Source organism: Andrena cerasifolii, chromosome 8 (assembly GCF_050908995.1).
Source record: "Andrena cerasifolii isolate SP2316 chromosome 8, iyAndCera1_principal, whole genome shotgun sequence".
In the NCBI taxonomy this organism is placed as follows: Eukaryota; Metazoa; Arthropoda; class Insecta; order Hymenoptera; family Andrenidae; genus Andrena; species Andrena cerasifolii.
In genome coordinates, this window is record NC_135125.1 from 3299788 (window position 1) to 3312807 (window position 13020).

Here is a 13020-nt window from a genome sequence, read left to right on the forward strand (position 1 = left end):
TTTCGTCAGTGTAACGTAATTTAATTTAATTTTTTTAGTCAGAATAATAATTATTAATAAATTGGTATTTCTTCATACCCTATACGAAAAATGTTTTATAGGTTTGTGACGTCCCGGCCCCACCACGGGATCGCGACGTAGTGTCCGCCAGCGCCACCAGAGGTTTAATCATCCTAGGTATTTTCATTTCAGATATATCTACGACATTTGACACATTTACGACATTTACGACATTTAAGACACGTGTCGTGTATAAAATAAAAAATTTGTGTCTTTACCCACCATTGGTAGCACAAGCTATATTGAAGTATTTTATAAAAAATAAGTCAATCATGAACAAGAATTACGATCACTAGTATTCACAGTGAGCAAATTCGCTCGAGGTAAAAAAAATCACAATCACGATGGTGATTGTGATTCTGCGATCACGGTAGTAAATCACTGAGTGATTTTGCACTCCATCTCAGCTGCTTTTCGTGCAAGCATTTATCCAAATGAAAACGCTATTTTTGTTATTTAGACAAATGGTTCAAACGCGTAATATTATCGTTTTTATATTTTACAGTTTAAATCGTATAATTATTGTATAAAATACAGAGCCCGATCTAGCTCTTTCGCCGCTCTGGGTCTGGGCAAAAGTCATTTTTGCCGGCTTTTATAATCAATTATAAGTAATTATTTTTAAATATATTTTTTGACAGTGAGTAAAATTTTTTGTAGGTAGGTATTCGTTGAATATCAAAAGCCTTTTGTTTTATAAAAAATTTAATATTCATAAATTACCAATTAATCAATTTGCCGCTCTGGGCAGTTGCTCTGCTTGCGCTCCCCTAGATCAGGCCGTGATAAAATAGATGAAGTGAAATAAGAGTAAATAATATTAAAAGTTATATACGAGATTATAAATCTATCCATAACCATATACAGATGATTCACATCTTCTATTATAGCGCACGACAATTATTAGAAATTTTAGATCGTGCACAAGAGTCCATTAATCACTGATTGTGAGTGTTTTTTTACTGCATTAATTTAAAATGCAGAGATATTGCCGCGCCCTAGTAATAAGAAGTGTGCATTTCTAGGGAAAATACGTGATGCTTTTGTTATATGTTGCTGAGACTGCTGAAAGTAGCAAAACACGACGCTTGCGTTGCACGTTTATTTTTCACCGATGAAGCGTAATATATGCGAATGTTCAAACGTACTGTCTATATAGTGTAATAGATGGAAAAAAGTGTTATTACAAATAAATGTAGCTTTGTGAAAAGTTAGTCCCAAGATCCTAATATTTGTTACAGTGGCTTCATGTTTACTTTGACGTTCTACGATACAGTATCAGTTGCAATACAACGGTTACATTACTCCTGCCCTTATGATACCGTAGGTTTGCCATGTAATGATGTTACAGTAGTTTTTGGAATATTGGTCGATCTACGAGAGAGAAAATCGTGATAATTTGGTTATCTGAATCTAGGTACTCGCAGATAGAAGTGAAAATATGTAATATTAGAAATGCGAATGAAACCGGATGTATACATTTCGTAGGCATGCGTATTACCGTATTGTGTCTTTTTTTTCCATTTCCCGTTGACGTCAGTTTTCCTATATACTTGCGTGAAAAAAGAGCGTCACACGAGTTTTTAGAGCTTGTATGTAATTATTTTTAATACCGAAATACAATTATTTTATTATATCCATTAATACCGCCAATCTTCAGTGAGACATAACATATTTGTATGGTGTATCCGATCTGTTGAACTCCGTCGCGAGATTCGCGAGTTCGAGGTATAAACATGCAAATGCAAGAAGCAGAAGGAGCTGACGGTAAGTAAATGTATATTATACTCTCCGCGCATGTTTCATCCTTTAAGCTTACAATATTTAATCCCGAGTAAGTGAAACATTCCGCGGAGTGTAGTTTGCACGATACACCTAACCTCAACTGCGCGATAGTGTATGTTGATCGGTGTTACGTAGTGGCACGATAAGTACTTTAACAGCGAATTCGGAATCTCGCACTGACTCTGTGCGGTTGCCAGAAAATTACTCGAATTGGTTGATTCTTATAGAGCCATCTTCGTCTCTATCAGAAACAACCAATCCAACTTATTTTCTGGCAACCGCACAGAGTCAGTGCGAGATACCGAATTCGCTCTAAGTTAAACACTTCTGCGTAGGTTCACCATGGAACAATTCCAGCGGTTGCGACGAGGATCGTCGGCCAGCTCAGAAGGAGGGTAAAAAATCAAATATACTACCTCTATGGGGAAATGAAAGGACTATGAATTTAAATCCATTAATTTTGACGAACATACAGTCGTCACATTATTTCAAAGTGAACTTATATGAATTGAAAACTTATCACGAAGTTATCGATGAGATTTACTACAAGGTGTCTCATTTGGAGCCATGGGAGAAAGGAAGCAGGAAAACGGCGGGTCAAACGGGCATGTGTGGAGGCGTGAGTATGTTTTTTAAGATATCGATAATTATCTGTTAATTTCTTTATTGACCTAAAACAGGCTTGGGAATTAAGTGAACGCAGCAGCCGATTTTCAGAGGCAAAGCCTCCTTTCAAAGGTGCTTGGAGCGCCTCAGGCCCGTACAGTGTTGCCAACTCAGATTTTTGAAAATCTGTAGAGAAAAGTTCAACATTCCATAGAATTCAGGCTCTCCCAAACCAACGCGAATTTCGCGGCGCGGAGCGGATCCGCCGCGGATCAGATAACACTGCCCACAAGCCGCCACGTATAAAAAACTGCTGCCGTATCTGATCCACAGCGCAAAGCGGATATTCGCGTTGGTATGGGGAAGCCTTTCGATAGATCCCCCTTTGAAAAATCCGTTGATCTACGGATTTTCTTCATAAGTGTTAATTATTATATGTATGAAAGAAGCTAATTCCCTTGCTCATGGAAACCGTCCTTTCCCAAATCCTTTCTACAAATCTTATATTTCGACCCTCCCCTAACATCCTCAAAAAAATTATTGTCACAACAAAAATTCAGAAACTACGAAAAAAGTTCACGTGCCAAAGTTGTGAAATCGACTTTTACTAATTCGACTTCAGTACAAGAGCTTTTCCCAAAAATAATGTTTCCCAAAAAGTCGTTTTCGCCAAAGACTTTCGTCCCGACGTAAATTCACGGAAAGGAATTAAATAAGTTCACACGCTAAGATTCTGAAATCAACTCTGCTGATTCCTATTGTACTCGTTCAAAATGCAGGGTAGTAGAACTAGAAAATAATAGCTTGAATTCCAGCGATTAAGTGCGACGAAAAGCTCTTGTAGTGAAGTGGAATTTAGCTACCCGCAGTAAATCGGCGGTTTGGATTGTAAAATCAATGGGTCAAATTAAACAGTAAATGATTTCTTTAATCGGAATCAGAATCTTTTGTTTTATGAATTTCGAATTACCTTAGTTTTAGAATTATACATATTAATAGTATTAAATAATTTAAGGTAAAAAATCCGTAGATTTCAGTTTACAATCCGTAGATCCGTAGATAAAGTAAAAAATCCGTAGGGTTGGTAACACTGGGTCCGCACCACGTGAACCGCGCGTGGCGCGTTGACAAAACAAGAACGCATGGAAAATCGTGTCGTCTGGGATGATGTGGAAACCTATCAATACAATGTCGCCCCAATGCGCCACGCGCGGTTCATATGGTACGGGCCTGAGGCGCTCCAAGCACCTAAGGTCGAAGCCCTAATCAACCACTACCACCTGACGACCGTGGATTTGTCAGTTGGAGTTGCATGGTCCCCGAAAGGTATGGTGGGGTAACGTGAACGCTGCCCAGCTCTGCCTGCAACGTAGCTGTGTGGCTCTTGTTTATTCTTAACTTAATAGTTGTGTGCGTTACGAAGTTATGCGTAGACCAATACGAGATGAAGCTATCGAGAAAGAATCAATGTTTTGACCAATAAAGCTCATGAATTTTGTCGGACCTAACGCACACCTATTCTGATGTATGTATTTCTACGCTAAGAGCTCGGTTTGGCCTACACACCAGAAGCTTGGCACTATCCCCACCACTTCTGGCTCACTCTTTTTCTGCGAAGGCGAGAGCGAGATGGAAAGAGAGCGAATCAGAAAACGTTGAGAAAAGGAGCACCGAGGCATGCAAACTGTTTGGTTGGAGAATACCCCTCACGAAACTCACCGGCCAATATATCTGGCTTCGACCTTAGGCCGCACGCGGGGCCCAAGACGCGCGGCGGGAGAAAGGAGACGATGCCTCTGAAAATCGGCCGCCGCGTTCACTTAATTCCCAAGCCTGACCTAAAACTAAGGCGATCGCAGAGTCGTTACCGTACGCACGGAAAGCCTCTAAATTTGTAGCACTTTAAAGGACCTGGGTACTTACCGAAACGGGAAGTGCCGATTTAAATAGGGCAGGTGAAATTGTCTAAAATAAGTTCTAAGAAGTGAATGTTCCGAGCGTTACGAACCTTTGTTAATAACGTACAATCGCGCATCAATATTAAGATATTGGCCTGAAACTAGTCTGAACTCAAGCGTCGAACAGACCGCTTTACTTAACACCATACTTATTACAGAGTAGCATGTTCTTGGTCAATATATTATTATATGATATGAATGTGATTAATTGACATAGGGGGGTGTAAATTTAGCGGTTCATGCAGGTCCGTGGTGTCGGTGCCGGTGGAATTGTTTCGACGGCTTATTGCCTGCTCTATAAACTCTTCACGTTGAGGTTGACACGAAAGCAGTTGAATGGTCTTATCAACCATCCTGATTCTCCATACATTCGAGCATTAGGGTTTATGTACATTAGGTAAGAATGATAACGTAATTACTTGGAAAGGATCGCTGGATCTGGCGCATCACGTATCTGACTGTTGCTGATTTTTAACAGATACACGCAACCACCGGCTGACTTATTTAGCTGGTACAGTGATTACCTAGAAGACGAAGAAGAGTTAGATGTAAAAGCTGGAGGAGGTCAAGTAATGAAAATGGGTGATATTCTGAAACAATTTCTTACTAAGTTAGAGTGGTTCTCAACATTGTTCCCAAGAATACCAGTGCCTATACAAAAAGAACTTGAGCATCGATTAGCGGAAAGATTCCCTCAGCAGTCTATGAACGCTCGAAACGCAAAGCCACCTATCACACTAAATAGTCATGGAAAATATAGTAACAGCAGTAATAGAAAAGATAATGGCAACAACGTTATGCCACGAAATCAACCACGGCATATACCAGACAGTGAAGCTCAGTGGGGTGAGGCTGAAAGAACAAGCCACTGGCGAGCCAGGTGCGTCTACGTGGTATGACTACAATCACGTTACTACTTCGTATAACGTTAATAATATTCTATGAACTTGTCAGGGGAATGGGGTGAAGATTAAAGACGTACCATCTCCAGGAAAATACTCTTGATCTCAGTGTATCACCATTCAGTTTTCTTTAGTACATGTGTATGTTTTCTTCATTTGATTATTGTACAGTTATTTGCTGGCTTGATAAAACTTAGCGCTACACAGATCTGTCTTCGTCCGTAACAAATTCGTTAGATTTACTTTGGCCTGAATACTTTTCGAATTCGATTGATTTATAATATTATCGAACGTTTTTGCGCTAGTGAAAGTTACAGGTTAAGAATCACCTTTATGCTTTGAAAAAACCATCTCGATGTTCTAGATAACTGTACACTGATCTCTGGCTTTATACATTGGATATCAAGGAATACGTAATTGAATAGTTGGCCTGTCACGAACTATACACTAGGGTGGGCCGAAAAAATTCAAATTTTGAAACTCGAAACAACCTAGTGCGGAAAAGTTGCGTCTGGGAAAAACAAATGAAGGCAAATTTTTATTTTTGAAATCGGTCAATATTTGACCGGGCCCAAACGGGGTCAAAGTTTTTAATATTTGACCAAGTTCAGCAACTTCTGCATATTTTCATAAAATTTGCATATTTCTGCAGATATCGCTCTCTATATATATATATCAAAAACTAAGGGTCTAGGGGAAAATCTGACAACTCCACGCGATGCAGCAGACATTTTTCCCCCGGAAGCCATCAACAGAAGTGGTAACACACATTTTGTTTTCAATACCGTAGCGAAAAAAATTGGTAAGACGTGCGGCGCACGTACGCGATTCTGTCGCCGAGCGGCAGTGGGTACGCCCGCCGCTGTTGGCTTTTGTATTGAAAACAAAACGTGTCTTACCACTTCTGTTGATGGCTTCCGGGGGAAAAATGTCTGCTGCATCGTGTGGAGTAGTCAGAGTTTCTCCTAGACCCTTAGTTTTGGAAATGTATAGAAAGATATCTGCAAAAATTGGTGCATTTCGGGTGCCCTTTTCCCTTTGATCGTTGTTTAAACATATTTAAATGTTTATAATTCAATAATAACTTATATCGTTGTGTTTGCGAGGGTTCATATAATAATTTGGCGGAACAAGCAATCAAATAACTATTACTGTTTGAACTCAAAAGATGTTCAAAGTTGCAAATTTGCATTTTTTTTCAAAATCGAATTTCTCGAAAACAGAGGGTAATGCCGACAAACGGTTTGCGGATTCGTGTTCAGCGCACAAAAATCTATAAGAATTGGCCATTGAATGTTACAGATCAAAATGGCTGTTGGACGGGCTCTTGAATCAATGAAATATGTTCCTCTTTCACTACAACCGCGTTACGTCCCAAAATAGAAACACATAGATACTCCGCTTCGCACGATTTCACGTGTTTATGTGCTGAAATAATATTTTCTGATGCTCAACTGTGAAATATGCAAATTTCATGAAAATATACAGAAGTCGCCAAACTTGATCAAAAATTAAAAACATCGACCCCGTTTGGGCCCGGTCAAATATTGACCGATTTTAAAAAATTTGTTTGCCTCCATTTGTCTTCCCCAGACGCAACTTTTCCGCACTAGGCTGTTTCGAGTTTCGAAAATTTGATTTTTTCGGCCCACCCTACTACACACGTTCACAATATCGAGGTGTTTAAAACAAATCCATTTCTTGGTATCTTGCGTTATAAATGAATGCATCACGTTTATGCATTTTGCACAGGCTGATATCTTTGAAAGTTTCCTGTTATTCAATGGTACTTCCCTTCGATTCGTTGTTTTTCTAGGTCTGACGAGGATCGTAAGGATAAGTATAGAGAACGCGACCGCGAGCGGGATAGGATTAGAGAAAGGGAACGAGACCGAGCGCGAGAAAGGGACCGAGAAAGGGACAGGCATTGCAAGCGGTCATCTAGTCGCGATCGAAGTCGGAGGCAAAGGGAACACAGGAGTCGTAGCAGGGACAAGGCACACAGAGACAGAAGTAGAGATCGTTATCGCGACAAGGATCGTCATCGAGACAGGTAATATTTTTTATGTAAACCTATTGTTAATTGCGGTGTTTTGAATTGTTGTTGATTATAGGAGGGGCTCGCCCTACGACTACGCCACAGAGCTTGCTCGGGAGAGAGAGAGACAACGAAGAGAATGAAAATGTATGCTGACATGTATATATCGACATAAATGTTTGTACGAGTGTAACTATGGAGATAAAAACGATTTAGAGCCGAGCCATTCGAACACCACCGCGTTTTAAGAGAAACTTACCCCGTTTGGGGTAATAGCCTAAATTTAATTCGAGTATATTCACTATGTAGTTTACATGTTTTTATAAAATAAATTCCTGATTACAATTATTGTTTTGTAGTTTTGTTTATTCTATAATGGAAGCTCCTTGCGGGCGAATGCAAACTGTAACGAGAACAAGATTACCTTATCATGGTCAAATTTAGGTACAGAAAGTGTAAGGTAGCAAGAAATATTTTCAGTGTGAATATATTTAGTCGTGTGATATGTCGAAAGTGTTTTATTATTTTTCATAATTGAAAAGTACCTAGAGTTTATACATTGATTATGGATACTAATTAAATGTTATTGAAAATATTCATTTATTTATGATAGTTTGTAGTACTGGTTCAACGTTTTACGGCGCGTGAGTATTTTAGGTTGAAATTAAAAATGGCGACGGATACCTGCCGCTCGAACATGGTTGAACGCGGCTGAGCAGCGGTTTCATCGAAATATGAGAGAAACATTTATTACCAGGTGACATCATCCGCGTGGCCAATTTTTCAAAGGTGATAGCAATAACTATTTGTGTTTACGGCAAGATTTCTCAATGTTCCTTACGTTCAATTAACGATTTTCACGTATTTTCGTAGCGAACGTTGCTGCCATGTTGTACGCTTATTTCATAGAGTCCCTAACGTTCTAACGCCATTATGTTTTACTCAATTCGAGGCAGATTACCTTTCTAATACGAACAAATGCAATCGACTCAGCTTTCACGTGTATTTTATAATATGTACGCGCGTTAAAGTTTTTATTGCATTGCATCTTAAGACACCAATGTTGGAAAAGAAATTTGTAAATAATGAAAATGGCGTGCGTTCAGGTCCTCAAAGCTACAGTTCCTCTATATGTTGCGTCTATATAGTAGGACAGTCGCGCGCCATCTACTTGACATTTATTTCATCGACATCCTGAATTTTGTTCGCAGATGATTGGCCGACGCTGCGCTCTCATCGCTCTGGGCGGGCTTTTGATTCTCGTCCTCAGCGTTAATGTATATTTCATTCGAATGATCGTGGAGAGCTCGTCGCAAAAGACATCCTCCAAAGGCATGCCGGTCTCGCAATTAAAGCCCGAACAGGAACAATTGATATCTCAAGTAGAACAGAACTTACAAATCCCGCAAAAGTCGGTTGCGATCGACATGGCGAAGAAAATTAAGGAGGAGATTCAAATATTACCGTCGAAATATTTCAAGCAGAACACCAGCTACGCAATAGTCTTAGAACGATCATTAACTGAATTAAGGATCACGCCTAATGTTCGTGAAAATATATGGAATATTCCTAACAATAATGTTAGTATTCCATTGAAATGTTTCCAAATAACGCCGAGTAGTAACTTTTATTCTTAATAAGTTTTTTTTTGTGAAATAAAATGTGTGAGAAAGTTGCTTCGAAACTTTAAGGGAATGCAGGACTCCGCGATATAGATATGGAAGACTTCATGAACATGGGTCGGAAATCATTTGTTCTTGAGTTACAATACGTTTTCTTTAGTTCATTGATATTTTGGATTCAATACATTTGCGATGTACAATAAATCAAAATAAATCGAAAATGCTTGATCACATAGTTGTTGGGGAAGTTAATTTTAAAGATTCGCCGGATACTTATGGGAATGAGTACGGCTGACAAGTAGCTAACATATCTATATACTACTCAATATTTCTACTTGTTTATTAATATGCGTAAACATTGTCAGTAGTCAGTAATGAATAATATAACAGATTTTTTTTCTATTTCTACTAAGTTAAATATCGTGTTGTCCGCCGGCCGTGATGATATATTACTTTGATCTCCAAGATCAGCTAACATAATACACATGGATTGCTACTTATGGGGTAAAAACGTATCACTATGCTCCGTTTATGTACATCAGGTAGACACGTAATTATTTAATTAGAAGTAGGTACATAAGATTACTTTGTTACTCGACAACGATTAAATTTTTAATTTATGTTTATGAAGTCTTTTATATTCATTATAACAAGCGCATTCTTTCACATCTTGTGCATCAAAAGAAGTTGTTCTTTTCCCATTATTTCAAGTAAAAATAATATCAGAATCGTACTTTCAGTGGCCAGATGCTCACCAGTTGATTCCACCGGTCGCCCCCGAATTAGGCACGATTTTGGACACCTTGCGTAAATCGAAAGTGATGCGCGCGGACAACGCGCCACTTGGCACGCAACTGAAACTGATGTTAACTTTGGAGCACGGAGCGAAAGCGATGTTCAAGCCACAGTGGTATCCCAGAGACGCTGTTATCCGAGGGCCTGTTTATCACGGAAAAGACCGGCACAACGCCGAGATCGTAGCATTCCACTTATCTTCCTTACTGGCTCTGAGAAGAGTGCCGCTTACCGTTGTAAGAAAACGTACGTTTCATCGTTATTACACAGGATTGTTCCTTTTAACATGGCCACCTTAAATATTCTCGTTATTTTCGACGACACGGAAGGGAGTGCTTCAGAAGTGTACTTAAATGTTGAAAAGAAGGGAAATATTTAGGGTGTTCATGTTAAAATGGAGATCATTGATTTTGCTATATGCTATTTTTCAAGGATCTATTACAGATATAAATATGAATCTTTTAGCAAGCTTAATGGATAATAAACTCTTATGTTGGAAACAAAGGTTTTAGAGGAGATAGTTACAAAATTTGAAATTGTGCAGTTAGTACTATCTTAAATAATCTATGTTTATCTGGATTTTTTACTCGAAACAATTGTATGCTTTTGTATTCTGATAAAAATGCACATGATACTGTTGGGAAAGTTCCCAGTGGAAATAATTTTGTAACTACCTCCCTTTTAAATACCGGTTTAGCGGACTAAATATTTTGCGTACTATATGCTATGAAATAATTTTTTCTATTAAAGAAACTCTGTAGGAATACGCATCTCAAGCACTCTGTGCATTTGGAATGAATTTCCTTTGCAGGTCGCGCTAAAATACTTCGTATCGAATACATATCCTTTTTCCAGTCGATCTAAGGAATGAAATTCGTCCTCGGGCGACCCCTGAGCTTTACGCGACCATGTACCAGGATGGTAACGATACCTGCTTGTACGGGGTTTGCCATTACTGTTCACCAACAGATCCAGTCTGTGGAACGGAAGATATTCTGGAGGGTGCTCTAATTTCGTGGCTACCGCGATATTTAAGGCTTGTAAAGCATCGTCATCCTTGGCAAAGGACTTATAAAATGAATAAATTCGCGGCATGGGAGACGGATGACAATTACTGCGAAAAAGTACGTTTAAATCGTAAGCCGACGCGCCATAATTCTCTTGGTCTAATAAAAGAAGTTATTTGAAATAAAACTCGTTTGTGTCTTTAGGTAAAAGAGTCCAAGGCATATTCTCCACAATCATCGAGTAGGCTTTTAGATTTAGTAGACACTGCGATTTTTGACTTTTTAATGGACAATGGAGATCGCCATCACTACGAGCTGGCGCAAAATAATTTTCATAATCCTGCTGTCTTGTTAATAGACAATGGGAAGAGCCTTGGAAACCCCGATGTTGACCACTTTGATATTTTAGCTCCATTGTATCAGTGTTGTATGTATGTATTTAAGCAGACGTTAATGTCTTTTTTATGTGTGATTTAAACATTGATTAACGAGTATAATAGAACTGATATTTCGCATTTTCTTTCAGGATTCACAAGACTACCTGGGATCGTTTAAAATTGTTTAGCGGCGGGTCTTTAAGCGTGGCGCTTGGGAAACTTGCTGCGCACGAATCGATAATGGCCGACGTAGAACCCCTTATTACCGATGCCCATTTAAGTGCCATGGATAGGAGACTGCTTACAATATACGCTGTTGTAGAATATTGTTTGAAAAGTAAAAAGTATGCTTCTAATGTCATACTAGATCATCGGTAGCCTATATTTTGTAGAACATTTAGCGCACCTAAATAATTTTAATATATGTCAACTATTAGGAGAATGTTTGTATTTTAGACGGACTAGTGACCTGCGATATTTTTTAGTACCATTCCAAAGAATCATGTCAATTCAAGACTTACTGAAGTCTTGCTGGATTGTTTTTAAATCGAATGAAAACTTGTGCCCAAACGCAGTGTGTATCTCTCATTTAAATAAAACAGCTTTGTATAAACGGGTTTGTCTTAGAACTATGCGGCAAACCGAAACATGGAGATCCCTCTTGTTTACAGAAATTGAAACGTCTTACCAGTTTGTAATTTGACGATTCAGTTTTGAGATATCAGCGATCCGCAACTGGAACTTGGCGGATCAACTTTTGGCGCGCGATGTTTGAATACTAACTAGCTGAGATCGCGCCGATCGCCGTTGCATATATGCACTTATACTGCATTCCACTTCAGAGTAGACTCGTACCGCACAGGGATGTACTGTTGATTGGTAGGAAACCAGCAGGGAAATTGCTACGACCAATCGCGTGTGTCAAGGTGCGATTTCATGCTGACGCTCGACGCTCGTTGTGAGTGTCAAAACCAGTCACGTGATTTCCAGCATCAAACGGAAAAGCTAAACTCGTGGACATAGGAATATAGCATGGACACTAGGCGCCAGAATCGGCTTCCCTTCGGAAATTTGGCAACGTTGCATGTCACTAGGCATAACTCAGCGGTTCTAGTGACATGCAACGTTGCCAAATTTCCGAAGGGAAGCCATTTTGACGCCTAGTGGACATAGGAATATAGGGACCGAGGAATAGTTGCGGGGGGTGATATCTTTGCGGGAGGGGCGATGAGATAACATACGCCTTCTTTCTATTGGCTGCTGCTTCGCACAAGCGCAGTGATGTGTAATGATGAACCAGAGGAGATATAATAAGAGGCGTCACTCGATAAGGACAGACATAAACTAGGAAAATCACTAGACAACCAATTTAAATGCCCATTCGGCAATGATCGGTAAACCACGGTATACTTCGGCAATAATCAGCAAATTGCGGTAAGGTACATTTAGTCGATTTGAATATCCCGCTCGAATAGACAACCAATTTCAATGCCAAGGTCAAGTAAGGACTTCAAAGGTTCCCCCCGGAGTGACACCTCTTCTTATATCTCCTCTTTGGATGAACGTTTGTCGCGTCACAAGTAGAGATAGTGGCAGCCATATTTGAAGCGTTTTTCGTAGTGTGGTATGCAGTGTGTATTCACCTCATATATTTTAATAATTATAGATGCATATTTCTGTTCAATTTTCATTATTTTTACAATTTATAATTGTGAATAATCACTTCGTTAGTACATACTTACAATTAGACGTCTGTATGTACTAATCTGTAGCAAACACTTTTTCATAATTAGCGGTACGGAGCATGCGTAGAACGCAACCAATCAAATCCAGGCAGATGTACTGTGCCCGGATGGAAAGAAGTCGGTCG

General features: G+C 39.3%; 2 protein-coding genes across 6 annotated transcripts; both read left to right on the forward strand.

Annotated features, from left to right (window-relative positions):
* The first annotated feature begins 1252 nt into the window (after positions 1-1252).
* LOC143372238 (pre-mRNA-splicing factor 38B) lies at positions 1253-7698 on the forward strand. 3 transcript variants are annotated; one of them, XM_076818289.1, is made up of 8 exons: positions 1253-1270; positions 1388-1652; positions 1721-1827; positions 2181-2464; positions 4643-4806; positions 4888-5289; positions 7128-7364; positions 7426-7698. In XM_076818289.1, exons 3-8 carry the CDS (start codon positions 1797-1799, stop codon positions 7490-7492), a joined length of 1185 nt encoding a protein of 394 aa, XP_076674404.1. In that variant the 5' UTR covers positions 1253-1270; positions 1388-1652; positions 1721-1796; the 3' UTR covers positions 7493-7698. The 3 variants fall into 3 exon arrangements, with proteins under 3 accessions (XP_076674404.1, XP_076674403.1, XP_076674405.1); XM_076818288.1 differs by having other exon boundaries at positions 1254-1270; positions 1388-1827; XM_076818290.1 differs by lacking the exon at positions 1253-1270 and having other exon boundaries at positions 1388-1827; positions 4655-4806.
* A 124-nt stretch (positions 7699-7822) lies between these two features.
* Positions 7823-11927, forward strand: LOC143372220 (glycosaminoglycan xylosylkinase). Of its 3 annotated transcripts, XM_076818260.1 has the most exons (7): positions 7823-8138; positions 8561-8929; positions 9712-10012; positions 10622-10890; positions 10978-11204; positions 11300-11494; positions 11607-11927. In XM_076818260.1, the coding sequence occupies exons 2-7, from the start codon at positions 8561-8563 to the stop codon at positions 11851-11853; spliced, it is 1608 nt and encodes a 535-aa protein (XP_076674375.1). In that variant the 5' UTR covers positions 7823-8138; the 3' UTR covers positions 11854-11927. The 3 variants fall into 3 exon arrangements, with proteins under 3 accessions (XP_076674375.1, XP_076674377.1, XP_076674376.1); XM_076818262.1 differs by lacking the exon at positions 11607-11927 and having other exon boundaries at positions 7826-8138; positions 10978-11200; positions 11300-11437; XM_076818261.1 differs by having other exon boundaries at positions 7827-8138; positions 11300-11764.
* Positions 11928-13020: the final 1093 nt, after the last annotated feature.

Coding starts and splice junctions, on each gene's coding strand:
- LOC143372238 (XM_076818289.1), top strand. CDS start 1,797: ATGCAAATGCAAGAAGCAGAAGGAGCTGACG. Junction 2,465..4,642: donor AAACGGGCATGTGTGGAGGC/GTGAGTATGTTT, acceptor GTGTAAATTTAG/CGGTTCATGCAGGTCCGTGG. Junction 7,365..7,425: donor AAGGATCGTCATCGAGACAG/GTAATATTTTTT, acceptor TGTTGATTATAG/GAGGGGCTCGCCCTACGACT.
- LOC143372220 (XM_076818260.1), top strand. CDS start 8,561: ATGATTGGCCGACGCTGCGCTCTCATCGCTCTGGGCGGGCTTTTGATT. Junction 11,205..11,299: donor CCATTGTATCAGTGTTGTAT/GTATGTATTTAA, acceptor ATTTTCTTTCAG/GATTCACAAGACTACCTGGG. Junction 11,495..11,606: donor TATTGTTTGAAAAGTAAAAA/GTATGCTTCTAA, acceptor TTTGTATTTTAG/ACGGACTAGTGACCTGCGAT.